Raw genomic sequence first — 26,675 nt, 5'->3', positions numbered from 1 at the left:
TAACGGAATCTAATCAGAAGAAACTTTCCAACATGACTGAACCAGTGACATTTCTAGCCAGCATGTACTGATTATAAAAACTCACAAGGCAAATGTGGGAAAATGAAGATGACAATCTGAGATCAGCTGCCTCACCACAACTTAAAACACATCAGACCTTTAGCCCAGGATTATTCGCCAAGTTCAAAGCACCCTTAAGTTATTTAAATTGTAGAACTGATGTAACACTACTCTACTTTGTCTGCAGAAATATTCTCTGGGAGCACGTAAATCCAGAGTCAACATCTCGTAATGTGCAGAAACATGCCAGACAAACAGAACAGTTGCACAGCTAAATACCTCAGTGGTGGTGAATGTGTGGTGAACCCTGCCTGTGCGGTCGTGAGCCACCAAGCAAGCAAGAGCCTGCTTCTGAATGAGGGCCCGCTCGTTCATTGTGGATAAGGTAATCCCCCGTCCGCTGGCTCCTGGCTGACATGCCAGACTATAAATATTCTCAGCCTTCATTTGTAGGTGGGGAGGAGAGAGAAAGAGAGAGACAGAGTCCCAATTGCAGTGTCATCAACCACTATCTCAGCACAAGCTTTTTCTGCTCTTCCATAAAAACGAGAGGGTGGTGGGTGTCAACTGCACTGGTTTGTGTCTGCACTTCTCCACACCCTCATACACACATGAAAGAAAAATTTGAATCCCTCATGAAACCTAACGTGGTAATCATTAACCAACAGAGACAACCACTGTACTGTAACACTTAGCTGGGGGGAGATGCTGTTTAACCTTCATGTCTCTTTCTGTCCAACTGCAAGAGAAGAAATTGGGAAATTGCCAACAAACAAGTACTAACAGATGTGCAGTCACAAACCACCACTGTCATTTGACTTGTCATTTACGATCACCAGCTCGCACAGGTGCACATGCTGCTAGAACCATTTACTACTCAGATGCATGACTCCCTCTAATGCCCTCGGTGAGTGGGAGTTGATCGCCCCCTGCTGGCTGTGGAGGCAGACATGCAAACAGACATGCTGCCACTTTCTGTGAAGGCAAAAATATTTGCTGGGACTTGGGAGTTGACTCTCCCACACAGGATGAGGGTGGTTTGCTTTGCCAATAAGTCACAAGACCACAGAGTGATAGCAGGTCAAAGTCACCAGAAGCTGCTTCATTTACAGCACAAACTATTAATTATCAAAAACAACTTCAAGTCAGCGCAGATAGATACTGTATGTTTGGCAGGAGCAACAACAAGAGATTACTTTCTTTAAGTCACTAAAACAATGTTCATCACACTGAAAGTCAGGTTATGTCATCTAAATAATCAAGTGCTGGTTGCAGAAAAAAAAAAAAAAAAAAAAAAAACTCAAATTAAGACATCAAACAGCCAATGACAGGTTGCCTCTGATGATGGATTTGATGCTTATATTAAAATAAATAAATTAAGCCTCAAACTTTGACTTGAAGATTTTACACATTTCAAATTATGTATTTTCATCACTGGCATTGATTCCATATAAGAATACTAGAAAGGACCCTTAAAAAAAAAAAAAAAAAAAAAAAAAAAAAAAAAAGGGGGAAAAAAAAGGAAAAAAGTTTGCATTAGTCAAAAGCTGTGACAGTTAAAACATCATGAAACTTACAGTTGCTGTAATTACAAAAAAATATATTTTTCCCAATCCAAAAGTCACAGTTCTTCCGGATAAGTGTTGCACGTTGAAAGTTGATGAATCAGTGACCATAACTGGTTTAACTCAAACTTATAAGTCCATCCTGTGCACAAAGAATTTTGCTTATATGTGCAATAACTAGTTCAATTTAGATTTTTTTGTTTGTTTGTTTTTTTCCCATGTGTCGCCAAATGACTATGATAGTGTTGTTACTAGGGTATCGAATACCGGTTCAGTTAAAGTATCGTTAAGAAATGATTCGACCCGCAGACATAAATAGCCTTTTTGCTTAACGATTCCCTTATCGGTCCTTCAATTCGGGACACTGGCGCGGCCACTAGTTTTGAGGTTGTTTAATCGAGAAAATTATCTCTCTATGTTGCATGCAGCGGGTCTGCTTGAAATAGTGAAGCAGTGCGTCAACCCACTGTTCGCTGGTTTTTAGAAGGCAGGTCTGCAATTCTTTCGGGCAAAAAACGATAATGGTCCTTCATTCTACACCGGAGTTTTACGCGATGGTTCTCTGGTGTGAGCACCAGCCATTGCATAAACTGATGTTGTCCATCAAGTAAAGGAAATAATAATATCCTCTGTTTTGTGGGACTAAGTGCACAGCTCAAAAGCCATGCAGATTTCTGTCGGAATTAATAATTTTTTTTTTTTTTTTTTTTTTTTTTTTTTTTTTTTTTTTAAATTGTAAATCAAATGACACCTCTTTCCAAACGTTATAATACAAACAACAAACCACAACCAACCAAAACTGTGTTTTTTTCCCCAAAAGGAGACACCCTGCGTTTTTCTGAATTACATCCTGATGTGTAGCGCAGCCGGCTGCAAGAGCTCAGCCAAGAGGCTATGAAGGTACATCTGTGTCATTAATATTGGAAAAGAAATGCTTTTGACAATTACTACAGATTTAGTTTATTTCTATTTCTGTTCAGAGATCAAGGATCCAGTGACCAAATTCATGTTTATTTACTTTAAGACTCAAAATGTTGACATAGAAAACCTGTAAAGCCTACTTTTAGTAGACATAAAATTCACAAGAGGTATTGATAAGGGAATCGGATCGATAGATAAAATCTTATCAATACCCATCCCTAGTTATTACTGTTCATGAATTAGGCAGAATGAAATCTGAATTGACAATTTTTAAATAATGAAACTGGAATGAACCATTTTACAACAAGAATGGGTTAATTATGGTTACATTCCCAAGCTTTATTTTATGGCCGTGTACAAACTTTGCTGATTTCGAACCACAAGTGTAACCAACTTGTGTTTTCTCATAAACGTGCCTTCGAGCGGTCATTTGAAGCAACTGTCCGATCACTTTCACGGCTTGGGTGCGAGCGTGCATTTCAAAGTGATCCATCCCACTTTCAGCTACTCTGTGCAATTTCACTTGTTCACTAAACATAAACGTGGTTTTCAGGTCAGCTCTGAGCTTTGCCCAATACAGGGCCATTTGGAGAATATCATTAAAAGACGCGACATGCTGGGGTGAAAGTTTAGATTATGCATCACCTAGAACAGTGGTTCCCAAACTTTTCTGCCAGGCCCCCCTTTGGCCAATCAAAATTGTCTCAGGCCCCCCCTACCCCTGACCATACACATCAACATGTAAATGTATGACAAACACACTCAGTCACAAACTGCTATTGTTTATATAGAATAAACCTCAATGAAACTTTGAACTTTTGTAGAAATAACAACAACCACAGATTAACTGTTTTTTTTTTATTCTGAATGTCTGAGGATGAACATTTCCCTGTGAATAAAACATTGAACATCTTGAATATGTTTTCTTCCAGCCCTGCAATAAGTCAGTGGCTACAGTGGGCTTGTTTTGTGTCACAGATCTTCCCCAGTCTTGGGTGCAGCTGTGAGACAGCCACTCTCAGTTCATTTTCAATGTCCAGTTTTGATCTGTACTTTGTCTTGATGGAGGCAACAGCAGAAAAACCTATCTCACACAGGTAGGATGTGGCAAAAGGGAGGAGTGTGGTCAAGGCTCTCCTGCCCAGCAGTGGGTACCCCTTCTCCACTCCAATCCAAAATGCAGACAATGTCTTGGACTTGAACTCCAGTCGCATCCTTGAATCTGAGGTGACATCAATGAACTGCTCTTCCTCTGCTGTGCTAAAGTCATCAGCTGGAGTTGCACTGAAGGGGTCTCTGATCCAGTCATATTTTGATGAATCTTGCACTGGAAAATACTTTTGGAATTGTGTTTTAAGGGCAGAGATGTGATTTTTCACGCATGGGATCACTGTTCTGCAGCTTGTTTGAATCAATGAATGACTTCAAGCTTTCAAATGAGTCTATATTCCCCCCCTTAACTCGCTGCTCCCACATCCCTAATTTTCTTGTGAATGATGTGATTTTATTTGCCAGCTGTGGGAGGTGTGTCTTAGTGCCCTGCATCTGCAGATTAAGTTCATTAAGTTTTTGAAACATGTCACTCAGGTATGCAAGCTTCATGAGGAAGTTATCTTTAAACTTGTGGGCAAGCTCATTACCCTCCTCCTCCAGGAAGATTTTGATCTCATCCCGCAATTCAAACACCCTGGACAAAACCTTCCCCCGTGACAGCCACCTGGACTCGCTGTGGAACAGTACAGCTGTGTGGTCGGAGCCCATCTCATCACACAAGGCAGAGAAAATCCGGGCTTTGGCAGGTCGTGTTTTGATGAAGTTTACCGTAGCAATAACGTCGGTCATAATATCATTCAGCTCAGGACTCAGCTGTTTGGAAGCGAGCGCCTCTCGGTGTATCATGCAGTGCGTCCACTGCACGTCTGGGGAGACGCGCTTGATGAGCGCCTGCAGCCCTCCCCGTCTCCCAGCCATTGCTTGAGCGCCGTCTGTGCAGATTCCCACACAGTCCTCCCATTTTAAATCAGCATCTTTCAAGTAAGTGTCAATGATGTTAAACAACTTATCCGCAGTGGCCCTGTTTTCTACAGGTTTACAGAAAAGCAAATCTTCCCTCAAATCCTCACTATCGATGAATCTGACATAAGTTATTAATAAACAGTCCTTGTTGCTGTCCGTGGCTTCGTCCACCTGCAGAGCAAAACGGTTGTCTCGTAACTTGTCATTGAGCTGCTCCATATCTTTTGACATGTCATAGATGCGCCTTGCAATGGTATTGTTTGATAGAGGTAAAGTCTTTAGTTTATTGGCAGTGTTTTCATCAATCATCGTGGAAACCATATCAATAGCTGCAGGCAGTATCAATTCCTCAGCGATGGTGTGTGGTTTTTTACATTTTGCAACTCTGTAGGCTACTTTATAAGAGGCAAGTTGCGCATTTGATGTAGAAACAGCTGCGTTTGTAAACGTATTCTGTTGTGCACGACAGCTGAGAAGTTTTTTTTCCTGAAGAACTCCACAGGCTTCTGTGTGTGTGCAGGATGTAAGGTCTCTAAGTGACGCTTTAGCTTGTTTGGCTTCATGCTGTCCCAAGCTAGCACTTTGAGGCACAGCACACACTGTGGTCTCTCTTCATTACCCACCGTTGTACATGTGAAGCCGAGGGCGAGATATGAATCGTCATATTTTCTTGACTTTGCTTTAGTATTGTCTGTTGCGGTGTCATTATTGCCCTCCCTGGAGGTCTGCTGACATTTGCCATGGTTTGCTAGCTGTCCAACACAAAGTATATTGTTTATATTTAGCCTTGTCGCGCCACCCCAGAGGGGCGCACGGCCCACTTTGGGAACCACTGACCTAGAACAACAGACACCCAATAAACCAGACTGAGGATTTTTGTGGGTGGGTCACACATTCTACCCAAAAAGAGGAATTTCCAAACCGTTGAGTGGATACTGGTGCCAATGCCCAGAATGCTGGGTGCATATCACATGCATGGCAAAAACCCTCAGCCAGTGAATGAAGATAAAAAACATCTAGTGCCCCTGTGAAATACAAGGCAGATCTGTCAAAGTGTTGGCCAGCAAAGAAACTGAGGGAAGGAGATAAGGCTTTTGGTGGTGACCATTTGGCCAACACTGCTGAAGTGCAGGTCATATTACAGACAGACCAAAAGACACAAATCCTCAGAAGCTATCTGTGACTGCAAGTTTCTCTCTCCTGCTTAACAGTCTCTTATTATCCTGTATAATAAAGTGGGCCAACTAGTGCACAGCCACTGCTTTTATCCACAGCGCGTCTTCTTCAGAGTGTCTCTAAAATCTGAGCAGCAGCAGCTCAGACGGAGTGGGGGAATAAAAACATGGTTAATGCATTCCAGATCAAAGGCCACTTCGTCCAGATGTTTCAGTGGAGCAGGAGACACTATCGACTTTACACAGCAAGTACGGAGGGACTAACAGCATGATGCCAACCTGAATAACCTCATAACTGGGTGTGAAAATTAACACCCACCACCACCAGGCAGCAAGCAGTATTGAAATGAATTTGTGGTGCAGGAATGGGCAGCAGTTAAAATGTTTTCATTTATCATTTTGCAGCAGAGAGAGAAAAAAAAAGTTGCAATATCACAGCATGACGATATGCAATAAAATGCACCGTATTTTATTTTAGAATGAATAAAAAACCGGTGAAAGAGACAGAGTTAGATGAAAGAAAATTCACAAGTAGCAGCATTTAACCTTCTGCTTCTCTGCTGCCTGAAGGTTCCACCTTTGTTGTGGAAACCCACACAGCAATTATATGGAGGGACACAGAATATGTATATAAAAAATAATAAGTCCAAGACAAGGCTAAATCAAATCTGAAATATTATAGTCCTTTCATGTCCAGGAGTGGGGAAATAAGTAACATGACAACTTGGCAGCTGTCTCATTTCTGGTGTCATGAAAAATTTCAGGCTTGAAAAGTTTGAATAAGTAAACAAACGGAAGAGTAACTACTCTACTCTCATGTTAGCAGAAGATCAATATTAAAAAGAAGCAAGTCCTACACAGGCATCGCGGCCCAACGAGCCAAGTAGTCTGAAGCAGGTAAGAGTTTACAACTCCGTCTGGAAGGGTCGCCAGTTTATCAGAAGATGCTTCCACAGCAAAGGCTGGGATCGAACCCTGATCTATTGGTAGTTCAACAACCAACAGAGCCTTCTGCTCTACATGAAAAAGGTGAATTTAAAAACAAAAATTGTTTGACATCAGATTATCATTTTAGCTGCTTTCTGTTCAAAGGCATAAAAGGTCAAATCTGATCAAGCTTCAATACATTAATACTGACAAGGCAAAAACTTAGATTACTGCCACGGCACAGCTGAACAAGTCCTCGAGCAACAAAGCACGAGAATTCCCTAGAGAACTGTGAACATCTGAGTTTGTACAAGAAGGTTGTCCTATAGCAATTACAGTGATTATTATAGTTCATATTAATAACAGTAGCATCTAAAATCAAAGCAGGTTTGTCAGATTTTCCTATCAAATGTGCATTTTAAAATAAGTCCATAAAAACCCAACCCATGATTTTTTTAAGCGACTTGAAAGATAAGCCCAAGGTCACATATTATAAGCACTAACTGAAACTATGCGATTGTGTCACATGGGGCAACCTAACCATCTATTAACCAGGGATATGATAGGCTGCCAGTCTGTGTGGGCATTTGCCCCGTCCACTGCCCGTAGAAGGGATCACCAGAACCTGTACAATCTCTTTGCGGGTGGTGAGCTCACATGGAGGTGACACTATGTTTTTTTTAACCACGGTCAAGACACGGCCACCAGGCACTTGCCTATGAAATGAGATTCGTCCGTCTGGTATCTGGGTTTACACTCCTGGACAATGTGAGACGCACAACTATCCATTAGGGACTCTAAGAAGAGCCGCTGCTTCTTCGAATAGAAAGGAGCCAGCTGAGGCGGTTTGGGCATATGCTGAGGATGCCCCCTGCTCGTCTCCCTAGGGAAGTCTTCCAGGCATGTCCAAATGGAAGGAGGCCCCTGAGAAAATCCAGGACAGGCTGGAGGGAGTGCCTTGGGAACACCTCGGGAACCCAAAGGGAAGAATTACAAGGCTTGGCAGAGGATAGGAAGCATGGGAAGAGCTGCTTGGTCTGCTGCCACCATGACCTGGACCCGGATAAGCGGCAGAAAATGAATGAATGATGGGATGTTCATGAGGCAGGGATGGAGCAAACTTGAGGCTTGTTCATGCAATCGAGCTTGTATATTCATGATTGTTTTCCTGGAATTGTTGTTTAATGCATTTGAGTGAAACTACTAAATTTTATTGACATCTACTGAAATAGGTATCTTATCTCTCAGGCCTACATAAATGCCCATGCAGAGATAAATTAATGTCTCTGCATTTAGACCCTTTTACTACATAAAGAAACGCTTATGATAGCTAAGACCAAGAAATTACTGGAAGCCTGGATCTTGGGGTAAACTCAAATTAGGCACTCTGGATCACACCCAATCACGTTATGCTCGCAAAGTCTAGTTTGTTTGACTAGTGTAATCGCTCTGGAACATGACCAGCCCAATTTAGATGTGGTATGGCTTGCAGTCCAACTGGACTCAGATGCGGCCACATTTTGTGTGATCACAAACGCGACTGTTCAATTTAACAATTACTAATATTATTAAAGGTGGGAACAATAAAACCAAAGCTCGAGCAATTTTTCAATCTTAGCTAAGTATGAATTGACATGACACACTACTTCATGCCTGTAATTATTGGTGCCAGACATTGTATCTGCCACGATACGACACCAGACGATTCACACCTTCTGAGCATCAGGTTGGTCATAGTATATGCATTTGTCATTCATTGCTTGAATTGGCTCAATAATTTACTGTGTGTGTGTGTGGGGGGGGGGGCTGAGTAGGGGTTCCGGTGGGGATTGGCCTCTGCCGAGGCTGCGCCTAGTTACCTAGTTATTCATGGATCGGACATCGAGGCACAGTCAGAGGAAAGAGGGTCTTCAGTTTGGTGGGCTCAGGGTCTCGTCACTACTTTTTGGAGATGATGTGGTCCTGCTGGCATCATCAACCTGTGACCTCCAGCCCGCAAGGGGTAGGTTTGAAGCAGAAAGTGGAGCGGTTGGGATGAGGATCAGCACTTCTAAATCTGAGGCCATGGTTCTCAGCAGGAAACCAATGGACTGCCTACTCCAGGTAGGGAATGAGGTTTTGCCCCAAGTGAAGGAGTTCAATTACATCGGGGTCTTGTTCACAAGTGAGGGAACAATGGAGCATGAGATTGGCCAGAGAATCGGCGCAGCAGGGACTGTATTGCATTCACTCTACCGTACTGTTGGGACAAAAAGGGAGTTGAGCCAAAACGCGAAGCTCTCGATCTACTGGTCACTCATGGTCATAAGGCTTGGGTGATGACTGAAAAAACTAGATCGCAGGTACAGTAGTGTTCAGAATAATAGTAGTGCTATGTGACTAAAAAGATTAATCCAGGTTGAGTATATTTCTTGTTACATGGGAAACAAGGTACCAGTAGATTCAGTAGATTCTCACAAATCCAACAAGACCAAGCATTCATGATATGCACACTCTTAACGCTATGAAATTGGGCTATTAGTAAAAAAAAAAAAGTAGAAAAGGGGGTGTTCACAATAATAGTAGTGTGGCATTCAGTCAGTGAGTTCGTCAATTTTGTGGAACAAACAGGTGTGAATCAGGTGTCCCCTATTTAAGGATGAAGCCAGCACCTGTTGAACATGCTTTTCTCTTTGAAAGCCTGAGGAAAATAGGATGTTCAAGACATTGTTCGGAAGAACAGCGTAGTTTGATTAAAGAGTTGATTGGAGAGGGGAAAACTTATACACAGGTGCAAAAAATTATAGGCTGTTCATCTACAATGATCTCCAATGCTTTAAAATTGATAAAAAAAAAAAAAAAAAAAAACAGAGACGCGTGGAACAAAACGGAAAACAACCATCAAAATGGATAGAAGAATAACCAGAATGGCAAAGGCTCACCCATTGATCAGCTCCAGGATGATCAAAGACAGTCTGGAGTTACCTGTAAGTGCTGTGACAGTTAGAAGACGCCTGTGTGAAGCCAATTTATTTGCAAGAATTATTAGTTTGGAAGGCCACTTTCCCAGGAGCAAACCATAAACTAATAATAATTAAAGAGTAAATGCCAATAATAAAAAGTACACTGCAATAATGTATAAAATTCCAAATTGAAGAGTTGATAATACAGAAAAAAGGTGCAATGTATACTCCAACGTGACGTGCGTTTTTCTTTTTCAAGAGACATTAAAAACAGGTATAACATACTATGGTGCAACTTATAAGGTACATTTCCTCCTTTAGTCTTATTCCAGTACAACTGCAATCCCAGATACCCAGACTCCTCACATGCAAAACTGTTCTTTCTCAAGTCCAGAAACACCAGCAAGTTTTGTCTGGAAGTAACTTTGAAACACTTCACATTCAAAGCAAATTATATATGTGACAAAGATGGACAAATGAAAATGAAGGACTGATGTAGCCCCCATTCATTTTATATCATTACAGCTTGCAGGAGTTTAACGAGAATCAACAGTGCTGTGGGCAGAAGGAAGCCCATCTTCATTAGTGTGACAACAAAAGCAGGTGTACACAGCTGTCATGGGGAAAGGATATAAACAAGATTTTTACAGTTAGTAGAGCAACAACAGTTTCAGTCTGTAATGACTCTGGATCGACCTCTACTTCGAATCGCAGCTCTCCACCATCACCACTACTGGATTTTGGCTAACTAAGGTGCACTACCACCACCAACTAGACGAGTGACTGCAGCAGAACAGGGAAATGCAGCGGATGACAACCACATATAAACCAAGCAAGATGTCCTTAACTTTTTCACAACTTTGACATGTACTTGTCTGTCATTCTTGACAACAGCAACTCAGGTCTATTTTTATACACACTACAGGTAATATACAACCTGTGCATGGCAGCATGTCAACACTCTTGATGTGGTGAAAATATAATTCAGTGTCACAAAAGCTTTGTTGGACTATAACCTGCATGTCTAAAACTTATACCGATGTCGATCTGCACTTATAGTTGAGAACCCATATCTACACACACATCATCATAATTCTTAACATGTATAATATTTACTTATACAAGTTAGAATATAGTGCAATGCTAAAATACCCTCGGCCGTATGAGCATTGTCTTCTTCATAATTTGCAGTTGTTTAACTGGTATCCCAGTGCAAAGTATATATAATTTATTATACATTTATTGTTATTTATATTAGTTATTAAGATCCGAAAGCGTTATGTACAATTTGTACATGTTCAATCAAGCCCCTCTATTTTGTCACGTGATAATTTCACAAAGACTACAATGGAAATAAGTGTTTATGCTTTAGTGTGTGTGGACATTCACATCGGTACGTTTATATTGATGTTGTAGTATAAACACCTTCAATCAATCATAAACAATATTTTTATGTTTTAACGGCATGGAGGGCGTGCGTGTGCGCATAGGTGAGCTTTTGACAAGAGTGGAAGTTAGCGTGCACGCTGACGTCCGCGAGATGTCTTACAAATCACTCCAGAGGTGCTATCAAGTTACAAAAACAGCATTTTCAGTTTTACAAGTCTATTTCTCGCCATTACATGGTATTTGTGAAACTTGTTATATTTACACAAACAAAATGGTTTTGGAGCGCCAGAGAGAGACCAGCCAGTGATATCACAGTGCCGCTCTATGCTGACTGGCTGTCACCCCAGTGCCTGAAAAAAAATAAAATGATTTGCATGAATCATAGCATAAAATATGAAACAAAGTGACATTTTAACCTCTTAAAAAAGGTCAAGGTTAGCAATCTTTGAACTTGTCCAAAGTCTGTGTCTCAAGAATGTTCCCTGTGAATTTGAAGACTCCGGCAGTAATAGGAATGGACTTACATTGCAATACGTCTTTGCAATACCCGATGGCCATATTTTGATGGCCTTGGGTAAAAATGTGACAGTTAAGGGGTCTCTGAGGACTAAGGCTGGGAACCAATGCTTGGGTGCAAAGGTTCTTGGATGTGACTGACTGTCTGCCAACCACCCCACAAAACCAGCCTCATGGATATTGCAAGCTACTTTATAGAGTTGCTTCCAAAGAAAATCTTTGGAACTGATGCAAGTTCTTGCAGGTCAGTGGCAGCGTATGTTTACAACTTTTATTTTGAAGGGTCAGAACAGGAGTCTCTCTTCTTTGTGTTGCATTTGAATACAATTAATTACCAGGGTTTCAACTGAACTATGGACACGGTCGCTGGCTTCCATAGTTTCAAAACAAGCCAAAAATACCTGTATATATATGTTTTCAAAGCGTCTCGTGTCAGTCAGCACTAGAATGACACCGCTACATTGAGCGCATTCAAAACACCATAATGTTAAACATTACTGAATCCACTGAAGTTAATCACTAATCCAAAGAATATCATTATCAGTGTACGACAACAGATACAGAATACTACTGCATAAACTGCATTTTAAACTAATGTCAGCCTCTTGTTCTTGCAAGTTTATAGCAGTCAACAAATCTGTTGGTGTATTACACTACTGTATTGAAAGTGTTACTTATGTAAAAGTAAAAAAGGATTAGCATCACAATATTCTTAAAGCACAGCTAAGCAAGTAGCATAAAGACGTTAGCTTGGGGAGGTTTGTCAGTACAGTGGAATAAACAACAAAGTGCAATGGAGTACGAAGAAACTGAGGTGAGCGATTACACATGATTAAATTAATATTCCATTCACCCCTGATACTGACAGCAGCACAGGCCACACACCCATACAGCATAAAGTACTGTGATACAAATTTTCAGTCATATAGCTCACCACCACAAGATAGTATTGCATCCCAAAAAAAAACAAAAAAAAAACACTAATTCAAACTCTGTTTTCCCTGCAGAAAACATTTGTTTTGACCTCTGTATTCCTGCAACAGTACTCTGATCCATGTCCACATTAACTCTTTCCACACACACACACACACACACACACACACACACACACACACACACAGTAAGACATGTAAATATAAAGTTTTTAAAGTTTAACAGGTAACAGCCACTGATTAGGTCTCATAAGCACTACATGAGTCAACAGGGGAAACCCAAATACAGTTCATCATGACTGATACCAGGTCAGGCTGCACTGCTCCACAACTACTTCATATTTTGAGGAAATGGTTGGCAATGATCAGTATTACCCAAATGATACTGGAACTTTTACGTCATAATATGTTCACTAGTCACTACATTATACTCTTTATAAAAATAGTGGGGCTGCAGCTATCGATTATTTTAGTAATCGAGTATTCTATCGATTATTCTGGTGATTGAGTAATTGGATAAAAGTACTTTTGCATTTTTAAACATCATCAATAGTCCAGGGCTCTCCCTACTAAGCAATGGCCAAAGTCTCGACATTTTGCTGAAATGGCGATGGGATGCGTCTGTTTTGTTTTATTAACCATTTTTTTAATTTTTTTTATGTTGGTGGACAGGGTCCCTGCGTGATTTTTTTAAAAATCACGCTTTCGCTCCGATTCAATAGATGCATTTCGGCTGAAGGTTGAACATGCAAGCCTTACAGTCAGTTTTTTTTTTATTTTATTTTATTTAAGTTACATTGTTTGTGAAGCATGGTGTTGCTCAAAAGAGCAAAAATTAAAAAGTCAAACACTCAGTGCAAGTCTGAGCAAAACAGTTGAAAGAGTGGACTTTTGCTGAGAGGATCTTCTTTCAGAAACTGTGTGGCCAGGAATGGAGCTGTAGCTGTCTGAGGGGCTCCCCTCACACCGGGCACAGAGACAGCAGCCGGCCGCCGGGCAAATAGTCACTCCCCACGTAGAGCGGATCGCATGTTTTTAAAAAAATACACAAACACACTGCTTCGCTTTAAATGCACAGTAGGTCTATTTCAGATAATCAATGTGGACCGTCTTTCTCTTAAAAGGCTATTATTTACTCTGTGTGTCACATTGGAAAGGTGTAGCTATTGTTGCTAATTTAATTAGCTGTTATGCTCTAGTAGTCTTCTGTGGGGGGTTTTTCTGGGGACGTTGCAGCACGACACACCGGCCTGGTATATGTACTACAACATTAAACGAACGCACTGAATTTGCCTTGAACATTTTTTGTAATCGAATTATTCAAGTTACTCGACTAATGGTTTCAGCCCTAAAAAAAAAAAAAATAATAATTGGTATAGAAATATTCAAATATATGAAGTACAAACACCATACTTCAGACACACTTAGGAACAACATACCTCTCCACAGATCATGCCTCCATGAAATAAGCACATTTTCTCCACAGTATTTCATTGAACTTGCCTTTTGCATTTTAATCAAATGGCAGACTAAAAAGGGTGAGATGCACTTCCATTCATATCATATAGGACCCACTACACCATAAATTACTAAACAGAATTATATCTGCCAGGTTTTTCAACTGAATACCACTATTGACAAGAAGATTGAAACCAATTTCTTGGCTCTGGACTTAGTTGCTACAAGACAACAGATATAATGCAAGCTGCAGCAAAGACTGCTGAATGACATTTAATGAAACGTACATCTCAAATGTTACATAATTAAAAGGCAGTACATGCTTAACATTCAATGATTCCTAAATTATAAGACAGCAATTATACAATCAATATCAGCTCAGCATCTTCTCATATGCAGAACAAGGTATCTATCATTCCTAGTACTTCCAAATCAGTTTGACCTTAAGATAACAGTTGTTGGCTTATTTGTGTTTTGTGTGAGAGCAACTTCAAGCACACTGAAAAGCTGTGATACAAAGACAAAACAGACTTCCTCATGTTGCTGTTGTGCTGAACCCATGAGGATGAGTTCCCACGTACATTAGATAAGAAAAACCCAGCACCCTAGCTTTAGAGGTACTTACACACAAACAGGCCGAAATCACTGCCTTGTCATCTGCCCAGTTTTCCAAGCAGACAATTACGCCAAATTACATGATCTCCTGTGTGTGCAATCCCTCCATTCAAGCACTGAAAATATGCAGAGGGTAGTATTGATTTGTCGCTGTTGTAACTAAAATCCTCACCGTTCCTGCAAGGCTGCAAGTGCCTGACCGGCTTCCCCTTTCAAGTCAAATGTGGTGATTTGCGAAGTTTTAATGAGCTACAAGTCTCATCACTCAGAAATCAAAGTAACCACTAGTACAGTTGGAACTCCCAACGCCAAAAGCCAAAGTAGGTTCTGCTCCTTGATATAACATGGTGACCTGAAGTTCCCTGGAAAACATCTATGAAAGGTTACAAGACTTTCTCCAATGCAGACAGGTGCTAGTGATAGGAGGAGCGGGGGGGAAACAGAAAGGAAGTAAAGATAAAGCAGCAACTCCAAAACCACAAACTGTTGAAGAGGGCAACATTTACACTAGAATCATGGTGGGAGCAAATAGATTTGCTCAGTTATTGGTGCCATATCAGACAGAACTAATTTAAAAAGGTGCAGTCCATTTTTTTTAAAACCATTCAAGTCATAAAACATATGGTCTTTGGCAGCAATATAATTTTCCAACCAGTCCTCAAGGACCACCTCATCTACACATTTTGCATCTCTTACTCATCCACTACCAGCTGATGAGCTCATTTAGGTGCCTGCTGATACACGATTGGTTGTACACCTGAATGAGCTAATGGCAGATAGGGAAAGATGAAAAATGTGTAGGTTAGGTAATCTTTAATATTGGTTTGAGAACCACTGGATTAAAATACAGCAACAAGACACACAAGACACACTGGCCAGGGGGCGGGGTCCAACTGTTGAAAGGCATGTCAATCGAGGGTCAAAAAACACTGCTAGGCTACATATATTAGTGTTACCATTGTGGCACCAAAGAAACATGGGAGAGTTTCAACTTGACAGGAAAAAACAAAACACCGAACAACAAAAACAGTGATGACAACACTGCTAATCAACACAGACAACCACACATCCAAATAAGTAGAAATCAGGAAACAATATGGACATACAGCCACAGATCCAAATAAGTAGAAATCAGGAAACAATATAGACGTACTTCACACAAAGGTTTTGTTGTACATCTAATAGCCAGGTAAGACTCCACTCCCAGGTCTACTCTGTCAGTTGTCAATACTGAGATTTTTTTAACAACACTTTTACTCAGATTGACAAAATTAGTCAATGGGATGTAATTTTCCTAGTTTGCGAGTTGCAAGCTCAGAATTTCCACTTTCCATCGAATGTAGTATGAAAATCAAGATTAACACATGATTACACGCATGTCCTTCATACCACCTGTAAGAGGTCATGGCGTAAAACTCACTATATTTGCCATGGAATATCCCCCCACCCCCCAAATTAATACTTTTACTGTGGCGACCCCGAACAAACAACAACAACAAAAACAAAAAAGCGAGAGCAGCCAAATTGACAACAATCAGTTATGTGGAAAAGAACGACTATAGCATATCCTCTATATTACAGGCCTAGCGGCCCACTAGGCTATTGGGCACCTCTGCCAGGTAAAAAATGTTTTAACAAGCAAACAAATGCTACTAAATACCTACTAATTTTGATGTCAATCAATTCAGCACATCCAGTGCTTTTACAGTGGTATTCTCTCATTTTTATAGTTATTGGCCAGTGTGCTAATCTGCTTAATTTTTTTTTTTTTTTTTTAAATCTCATCATTGGTCAGCTGACAGCTGCATGACATTAAAAACTCCTGCCACTGTCCTCTTCAATTAAAGTTAGCAGTCAGTGCTTTCAATTGAAGGTGTCAGACTATCATCAACCCCTCAGATTTTTGATTCCTATCGATATAACAAAAGTCAGACATTGCCCTCCACCTCATCTCTCCTGTAATATATTTTTCATGAAATGCTCCCTCACCAGTCGCACAAACTGATGGTGCTGTTCAAACTTGCACTCAGTAACTTCTGTTTCATATGAGACATTTGTGTAGCTAAATGCAAAGTGCAACAGTAATAATAAACTTTGCGTTTTCTGTAATGTTTTGTCAGACAGCAACTTGTGAAGCCAACCGCTGTGCAACACATGAATGTGAACCACTAATTTATGGTCTATGGGCCACATTTGGCCTGGCCTCATTTTGTGTGGACATGCTTTAGCAGCATGCCTGAACTTAAACTTTGGAGAAAAATAAAGAAATAAAATAAAGAAGTGGGTGTACATGCACCCAGAAATCTGTCAGTGATGACTGGGGGGGGGGTCCAACAAATATGCACATTAAATTTTGCTTACACCCAAATATACTGTTTGCATCCATGCAGTTGGTGGTGTGAGGGATGTGATATTACATGATGCTAGACTTTAGGTATTCTTCAGTATGAAAAACACGTGTATTTTTCTGTTATTTAATCTACCAATGATGAAGCTTTTTAGGATAATAGGCACATCACGAAGCTTTAGCATTTCTGAATGCACATTTTTCCCCCACACAATGAACCTTGGGATTTGAGGTGGTGGTTTGGAGATTACCACCTGGCATGAAAAACAAATTCAAGGGGAAACACTGACTAATGACAAAGCCCTTAAAGAAAACACCTCTTGCAGGGTGAACAACCCCAATCGTATACAACTACCTTAGACAAATCAAGGTTTCCTGAAGGCAAATGAGAAATTGCAGGCTGCGCCGTGATCTAAATGCACGCATCCCGGTTTGCCAGTCCAAAGCATTGCACTGCTGCTGCTTCGGAGCAGAGAAATCCTGCTGACTGCAACTTCACATTTGTAAACACTTCCCACATGCTTCACCTGAGAGGAGTAGAAGCTGAATGGCCATGCTACTCACCGAAGGTAGTACTGTTTTAAAGCAAACCCAGCGTTGGAACAACTCCTTGGGAAGTTAAACTCTTCTACTAGTTCACTCCACTGGTTTTTGTCAGAAACCTGAAAGAACAATCAGCCAGTTAGAAGATAGATTAAAAACAAAACCCTCTTCTGGAACAACCATCTGGTTTGTAACAGGTCCCCCCTCCAATTAAATACTGTTAATCAATAACTATGCCCAAATATCTAAACTTTACTCACATAAACACAAATATATTCATGGACACTTGTGTTGAGAGTGTTTAAAATAGTTTCTCTTGTGTTTAATATTTGGACATAGTAGAAAAAGGGCAAGCTTGAGCTCCCATTTTTAAGAGACTCTCGAAGCTAATAAGCTAACTAGCTAACTCGCGTTTTAGCGTGAAAATGTTAACGAGGCTAAACTCCAAACAAGTGTCTCCTCCCGTCAAAACTAACCAGGGCTCGGCGTGGCGGTAGCCCGTCCCGGCACAGGAGGTCGGTTTCGGTAACGTTTATCACTCCGTGGGCCTGTGAGGCCTACATTTTAGCGAGCAGCCGCGGAGCCGGCCGTGGTTGAGCACGGCGAAGCGAGCTTCCCCTCCCCGGGCTGAACGCTGCCGCCGCGGGCTGCCCCCGTGTGCTCCGCGGCGCTGCTCCGACGCCGGCTCTCCGTGCCGATAATCGATGCTCAACGTGCCCGCTTAAATTTTTTTTGAGCGGCTCCTAACCGCGCACACACTTATACACACACTGCACTCTCGGGTTGGCGGCGCACGACAAACACACAAGCCACCACATTCGCGCAGAGACAAGGCAAACTAGCGCAAGGCCGATGCCGAGCAACCCGCATTCGTCCCCCGGGGTGTCCAAACCGGAGCTCCGCCGCGCAGCTCTGGACGGACGGCGGCGTGCGGGGGCGAAAAAGCCGCTTTTTCAGCTCACCTTAGCGAATCCACCTAAAGCCACGACTCGGACATAGAGAGCGTTCAGATCCAGCTCCTTCCCACCCACGATAGGGATCTTCTTGAACGGCGACCTGGTGGAGATAAGACACGAAATAAAACACTGAAATACCAGCCGGTGGGGGGGTCACATGCAGACGAGTATTTTTAAAGTTATATTTACGGGGGGAATAAAGAGTCCCCGTTCTTACCCTCTGCTTTGGTGAAATTGCCGCAGCTCGTCAAGGAAAGCCTGTCCTTTCCTTCGCTGATCTGTTAGGTTTTTCCCCGTCGAATTTGCCATTGTTTTTGCGTGCAAAAACGCTCAAAGCCCACTTCAGTCGCTTCCTAAGACACCAAGGATCCCATACTCCGCCGGCGCTCAGTCATTCGCGAAGCTGAGTGTTTAAAAAAGTTAAAGAAATAGCTGATAGCAAAGAAGAGCGGCGGCTCGCTAATAAAGACTGATGCACACACACACAGCGAGCCGCACTAACTTCCAACGAACACTCACAAATACCAGCGATTTACCGGCGGATTAGAAACGCCATGGCTGAAGGTGTTGAATTAATGCTTTTGGTCGCCTTTGGAGTGGTTTGACAGTGTGGTACGGACGCAGCTCCGAGGCTATCGCGCACACTGTGGAGCAGCAGAGGGATCCACTTCTCAGACAAAAAGATGTGAAGGCCGCGGTGCCCGGCCTGCCACGCGCGCAGCGCCCTCTGCGGCCGCGGGCGGCACTGCACCGTCCAGAGCAGAGCGGATTGCTGGAACAATAGAGACGGGTTTCTTTTTTAGGGACCGTCTGACAACTTCGTGTCTCTGTGTGGAAAACGGGTCAGAAAATGTTGAGTGGGGGCAGGGGGGTATAAACGTGTGTGTGTGTTTTAATACAACCCCAATAATATTAATATATATTAATATTTGTTTCAAATCCAATCATGTTTATATATGCACATTCATATATACACACACACACACACACACATATATATATATATATATATATATATATATATATATATATATATATATATATATATATATATATATATATATATATATATATATATATATATATATATATAGGCCATGTGGTTAATGCGCTTGGTTTCGGTTCAGAAGGTTCCGGGTTCAAATCCTGCCACATTTCTCCATGTAATGTGGAGCTGCGTCAGGAAGGGCACCCGGTGTAAAACCTGTGCCAATTCAACATGCAGATCCACCTTGGATTTGCTGTGGCGACCCCGAGTGCAAACAAGGGAGCAGCCAAAGGGACTTACTTATATAGATAGATAGATAGATAGATAGATAGATAGATAGATAGATAGATAGATAGATAGATAGATAGATAGATAGATAGATAGATAGATAGATAGATAGATAGATAGATAGATAGATAGATGTGTGTGTGTCTGTGTGTATGTATGTATATATATACATATTCTATTGCTACCTCATTTTCTTATTTTATTGCATTGTTACAAGTATTATTATTATTGCTTATCCTTGCACACACTGTTTGATGCACATTTTCCTCTACTCACACCCATCTTGTGTTTTTCTTAAGAGCTGACGTAACGTGTGAATTTCTCCACTGTGAGATCAATAAAGTCTTATCTCTTATTGTTATTATACTATAAGGGATGGGATAACCAATTTAAATATCAGTAATTGTATTAAGACTTATCATCGTAGTAGAGGTCATGCCTATAATTTGTACCATTTTTACAGCAGAACAGACACAAGAAAAAAACTTCTGGGTAAATAGACTTGTTGAACTCTGGAATTCTCTAGAGAGTAATGTTGTTAGCTGCTTTACTTTTAAGATGTTTAAAAATGCTCTAAACAAAGTTACATTTTAATGTAGGGGGAGTTGCATTTTATATACACCCCTGTTTTTAGGTACCGTTTTTATTTAGTTATTATGGTGGTGATGTTGTCCTCACCTTAGACTCAAAATTATCATGGAAAAAAAACATATAAATAATATTTTTGTAAAAGTGGGCAGTGGTATATCGATTATGAGAAGACATGCAAGGTTTTTAAGTTGTACTACAACAAATTATGCTATTGAAGCATTAATATTAGTATACCTGTACTACTGCCCAGCAGTTTGTTTAAATGCCACTGGAGAAATGATAAATAAATTACAGATTATTCAAAATAGGGCTGCTCGTATAGCACTTAAGTCCAGTTATAGGACAGTTATCATTACAATGCTAAAAATTTAAACTGGCTGTTAGTCAAAGACAAACTTTTATATTCACTGATCATTTTTACTAGAAAGATTATTGTCACTAAGTCACCTTGCATTTTGTTTAGGAATTTTTCTTTTAGTTCAGAAAATCATAGATACACAACCAGACATACTGTGGTGGGAAACTTTACACAACCTGCAGCTAGAACTAATGCCATTAAGAACACTGTCATCTTTAGGGGTATGAATGAATGGAATTTATTACCTGATCATATCAAAGTCACTTCAAATGAATGTTTTTTTAAAACTTCTAAAACTGCATTTATTAACATAAAGGTTTAATCTTCTTATTTATACATGGAGAGGTTGTATCTAATGGTGTACCTTTACACATATATAGATTATTTTTTCAGATGTGTATAGACTTGACCATGTATGATGATTCATTTGACTGGAATTTTTTTAGTTTGTAATTTTATTTTTTTACTTTCATACTTTTGAATGGATTTATGTTCATTGTGTTTATAAATCTGTGTGGACCCCAGGAAGAGTATCCTAATAAATAAACTAATAAACTAAACCTTAAAAAAAAAGACTGTTGCTGTTGATAAGGTACTGCATGCAAATCACGAATTCCTATTATATGGCACCCATTGTGGTTCATGCACAACCCTAACCCTAAACTTCACCCTCTGCACGCCTTGCCCTAACCCGAATGATTGAGTTTGAAATTCGGTTGCCTCCTTACAGCTCGGATGCTTGATGTTCCTCTATAACCACATCGGTTTCTTATAGAATCTTTCAGAGTTCCATCATCCTGGTTCTCGTCTGACTCACCAGTTATAAATAACAAAAATGGCATCACCTCTCGTCATGCATAAGGAATAGAAACGCAAACCAGAATGAAATATTGTCACTGAAGGCATTCAAACATGTTAAGGTATATATATACATTTTTATTTATTTTTATATTTTTTTGTCAAATCACATCCATGCATGATCAATATTCTCATTCCAGAAGGTCCTTAATTTCCAAAACAACAAATCTCAGAGCAATGCCATGTTGGCGCACAACTGGAACCACTGTATGCGCTCAAAGGACAATGGGACACTGAAGTCATCTGTTGGACACAGTACAATCACGATATTTGATATTGGATGCCATACTGTCAAAAAATAACTACAAAATATAATATAATTGGAATACCATTGGATTATTTACAACATAATTGGAAGAGGTTACGGAGTCATGCACAATCACAAAATACCAAAAATCAGTTGCTGAAAATATAGCTTGTTAATGCTACATAAGGACACAACCAAAAATATTTATTTTTATCTGCTAAACTATAAATTATAAATTAAAACAAAGTATCTCAAAAAAAAAAAAATCCAACCATCCATTTTTCAAACACTTGCTTTGGCTTAATTTATTTTATACTTTTACAAAATAAGTACATCTGTGGTTTGACTATTTTTAGTATGAAGTGCATCATTTTCCGTCATTGATTTTGAAATAATTCAAAAGTATTCAGATTATATTGTAAGTCATCCAACAGTATTCAGATTGTGTTGTATTTTTTATTTAGTAATTGATTACATTTCAAAATATTCTTGCCCAAGTCTGTGGTGTACCAATAGACATTTTGTTTAAAAAAAAATGGTTTCAGATGGAATAGTGAATGACTCAACAAAACACCTGCAACAGAAATGATAAAAATCCACCATATGCTTAAAAGATACAGTACAGTGCAACAATATTTTAAGAAATGTGGCCAACCAGGTTTTCTGGGAGAATACAATGCTGCATCCACATTACTGTGGAATTTCCTTGGGTTCTGGATGGCAACAATCCAATAACCATCTATCTGCTGCATCCAAGTGAAATGTAGGTACCCCCTTTGCCTTTTCCAGTTGCTGGGGTCCTCAATACTGAAAGTACATGCATGCTGGGTCATGTCCAGAGAAGTGTGTGACATGGCCAAAATGTTGTAGTCAATGTTACTTTACAATGCAAGACTCATTTGTGTATCCCTAAGCAACCGTCCATTTGACACACAGCCATTCCAGCTGTACCCAAGGATCCTCTAAGAGATCGAGTACCATAGACATCTAGACGTCACCTTAGGGTACTGGCTAGCATCCAAGTCTCACAACCATACAGTAAGATAGGGAATACCAGATAGGGAATACCAGAACCTTATAGACTAAAAGCCTCTGTCCACATAACGTCTTCCCAGTCATCTCTCAATCTCAAAGGGTGAGGATCCCAAGACAGTAACGTCTCTGCCGAGATAGGTAAATGTCTCTACAAGTTTGCCACTTTCACCATATACAGATACTTCTGATGGCAGAATCCAGGAAGTTATTGAAAGCCTGAAATGTATTCTTAATCCAGGACAATTGCATCCCCAGATGTCATTTGTTTTATATACTGATCATCACTTCTTATATAATCCTGGATCAATCTTAGCTGATAGATCTGGTCAGTTTCTTTAGAATGGATGACACAACAAGTATAATCCTTAAAGCAATGCAATAATATTACCAGTAATATATGTTGTAAGAATGCATTAATAGTAACACTATGCCATTGTAGTCTCGGTGGAGGATGGGACAGTTGTCTGCCTGGGTGGTTGCCATCCAGGACCCAAGGCGATTTTAGTGCGGTGGATCGGCAGTACCAGTACATGCTCCCAGACATGACCTGACCTATATGTTAGTATAAGGTTTGGAAGAATGCAGTTTGATTTGATTTAGACCTGTGCTCTTGATACCTGTATCATTTCCATTTAAGCAATTTGTATAAAAAGAGATTTTTCTCACATAATGCAACTGTCAAAAGTGAGCAGAACACTTACACTTGATTATATTTAAATTTTTTCTTTTACATTGCTGCAGCAAATAAACTTTGTGACAACTACTTAAAGTGGCAAGTCCCATCTTCATTGAACTAATGTGAGACATAACTTTAAATGGATGGGAAAATATTTGACAAATGCAGTATTGGTTTGTCCTCCTTACCCTACCTACCTATATATATATATATATATATATATATATATATATATATATATATATATATATATATATATATATATATATATATATATATATATATATATATATATATATATATTACCAGTTATGTAAAGGTTCACATAATCTATTTTTCCTTTATTTTTATTCATATGTACAACCCCTGGCAAAAATTATGGAATCACCGGCCTCGGAGGATGTTCATTCAGTTGTTTAATTTTGTAGAAAAAAAGCAGATCACAGACATGACACAAAACTAAAGTAATTTCAAATGGCAACTTTCTGGCTTTAAGAAACACTATAAGAAATCAAGAAAAAAAGATTGTGGCAGTCAGTAACGGTTACTTTTTTAGACCAAGCAGAGGAAAAAAATATGGAATCACTCAATTCTGAGGAAAAAATTATGGAATCACCCTGTAAATTTTCATCCCCAAAACTAACACCTGCATCATATCAGATCTGCTCCTTAGTCTGCATCTAAAAAGGAGTGAACACACCTTGGAGAGCTGTTGCACCAAGTGGACTGACATGAATCATGGCTCCAACATGAGAGATGTCAATTGAAACAAAGGAGAGGATTATCAAACTCTTAAAAGAGAGTAAATCATCATGCAATGTTGCAAAAGATGTTGGTTATTCACAGTCAGCTGTGTCTAAACTCTGGACCAAATACAAACAACATGGGAAGGTTGTTAAAGGCAAACATACTGGTAGACCAAGGAAGACATCAAAGCGTCAAGATAGAAAACTTAAAGCAATATGTCTCAAAAATCGAAAAATGCACAACAAAACAAATGAGGAACGAATGGGAGGAAACTGGAGTCAACGTCTGTGACCGAACTGTAAGAAACCGCCTAAAGGAAATGGGATTTACATACAGAAAAGCTAAACGAAAGCCATCATTAACACCTAAACAGAAAAAAACAAGGTTACAATGGGCTAAGGAAAAGCAATCGTGGACTGTGGATGACTGGATGAAAGTCATATTCAGTGATGAATCTCGAATCTGCATTGAGCAAGGTGATGATGCTGGAACTTTTGTTTGGTGCCGTTCCAATGAGATTTATAATGATGACTGCCTGAAGAGAACATGTAAATTTCCACAGTCATTGATGATATGGGGCTGCATGTCAGGTAAAGGCACTGGGGAGATGGCTGTCATTACATCATCAATAAATGCACAAGTTTACGTGGATATTTTGGACAATTGAAAGGATGTTTGGGGATGTTTCAAGATGATAATGCATCTTGCCATAGAGCAAAAACTGCGAAAACATTTCTTGTAAAAAGACACATAGGGTCAATGTCAACGAGTAGATGTGATTTGATGCAGGTGTTAGTTTGGGGGATGAAAATTTACAGGGTGATTCCATAATTTTTTCCTCAGAATTGAGTGATTCCATATTTTTTTCCTCTGCTTGGTCTAAAAAAGTAACCGTTACTGACTGCCACAATCTTTTTTTCTTGATTTCTTATAGTGTTTCTTAAAGCCAGAAAGTTGTCATTTGAAATGACTTTAGTTTTGTGTCATGTCTGTGATCTGCTTTTTTTCTACAAAATTAAACAACTGAATGAACATCCTCCGAGGCCGGTGATTCCATAATTATTGCCAGGGGTTGTAGTTTCAGAGCAGGTAGCTCAATGGGATAGGAGTTGGGCTACCAATATATAGATCTGGGATTGAGTCCCAAACATGCATCATCTTTGTGTCCTTGGGCAAGACATTTCATCTGGATTGTCCAAGTCCACCCAGCTATAAAAAGTTGCCGGTCTCCCCTGGACTGGAGAACTAACCTGCAATGGACTGGCATCCAGGTCCAGTGAGAGTTGTCGACTCTTCTGGGATAAACACGGGCAACAACACATCTCAGGGCCTGTATAGGATTTACTTGTTTTTTTGTTTTGTTTTTTTTTTCCTCTTAATTTTTGTCTGAATACAATTGTGTTACATTTATTTTGTGCCTTGCAATGAAATAAATCAACTGTACTCTGTGAATTTCAAAAAGTTGCATTTTTGTTCTTAGTCTCTTTTCTGCATTTTGCATGGGGTCCTTGGGGCCAATGTGCCTCAAGTTCAGGCAGTGTTTCAGAGTTCACTTGTTCAAAAACATCACAAAGAGGATTCAAACCTTCAATCCTTCATTGGGAGATAACCTACTGTACCAGACATTAAATATATCTACTTAAGATTGTAGCAGAGTTATATGGAGGAATGTTTTGTGATAATTTGATATTGTGAATTTCAATATAATGACAAGTTTTATCTGGACTTTTATTGTATTGTATTTAAAATCAAGGAGGTCCCAAAAAACAAACACAAACGCTGTTACACACTGTTATACACACACAAAAGGCATTTCACAAATAAAGTCACCATAAGCAAACAGCTCTGGATGTTTGGAACAAATGCATTAAAACCCTATAATTACTTAATGTGATACACAGAAAACCTTTAGTCGCCGTGTAAATTTCTATCTGTTGATAAAATACAACCCCTGGCAAAAATTATGGAATCACCAGCCTCGGAGGATGTTCATTCAGTTGTTTAATTTTGTAGAAAAAAAGCAGATCACAGACATGACACAAAACTAAAGTCATTTCAAATGGCAACTTTCTGGCTTTAAGAAACACTATAAGAAATCAAGAAAAAAAATTGTGGCAGTCAGTAACGGTTACTTTTTTAGACCAAGCAGAAGGAAAAAAATATGGAATCACTCAATTCTGAGGAATAAATTATGGAATCATGAAAAACAAAAGAACGCTCCAACACATCACTAGTATTTTGTTGCACCACCTCTGGCTTTTATAACAGCTTGCAGTCTCTGAGGCATGGAGTTCATGAGTGGCAAACAGTACTCTTCATCAATCTGGCTCCAACTTTCTCTGATTGCTGTTGCCAGATCAGCTTTGCAGGTTGGAGCCTTGTCATGGACCATTTTCTTCAACTTCCACCAAAGATTTTCAATTGGATTAAGATCCGGACTATTTGCAGGCCATGACATTGACCCTATGTGTTTTTTTTTGCAAGGAATGTTTTCACAGTTTTTGCTCTATGGCAAGATGCATTAT

General features: G+C 39.8%; 1 protein-coding gene across 1 annotated transcript in view; it reads right to left on the bottom strand.

Moving 5' to 3' along the window:
- Nucleotides 1-19,070, bottom strand: part of arid2 (AT rich interactive domain 2 (ARID, RFX-like)) — a 57,809-nt gene extending 38,739 nt beyond the window's left edge. The window contains exons 1-4 of the mRNA XM_034162983.1: nt 18,899-19,070; nt 18,580-18,765; nt 18,369-18,462; nt 17,428-17,525 (exon numbers count right to left, since the gene is read on the bottom strand). Of these exons, the coding sequence (XP_034018874.1) occupies nt 17,428-17,525; nt 18,369-18,462; nt 18,580-18,671 (284 nt within the window). The 5' untranslated portion in view covers nt 18,672-18,765; nt 18,899-19,070. The remainder of the gene's footprint in view (nt 1-17,427; nt 17,526-18,368; nt 18,463-18,579; nt 18,766-18,898) is intronic.
- Between the last annotated feature and the right edge of the window lie 7,605 nt (nt 19,071-26,675).

Source organism: Thalassophryne amazonica, chromosome 22 (genome assembly GCF_902500255.1).
Source record: "Thalassophryne amazonica chromosome 22, fThaAma1.1, whole genome shotgun sequence".
In the NCBI taxonomy this organism is placed as follows: Eukaryota; Metazoa; Chordata; class Actinopteri; order Batrachoidiformes; family Batrachoididae; genus Thalassophryne; species Thalassophryne amazonica.
The sequence above is the reverse complement of the archived record's forward strand: the minus strand, read 5'-3'. Positions and strand labels throughout refer to the sequence as shown.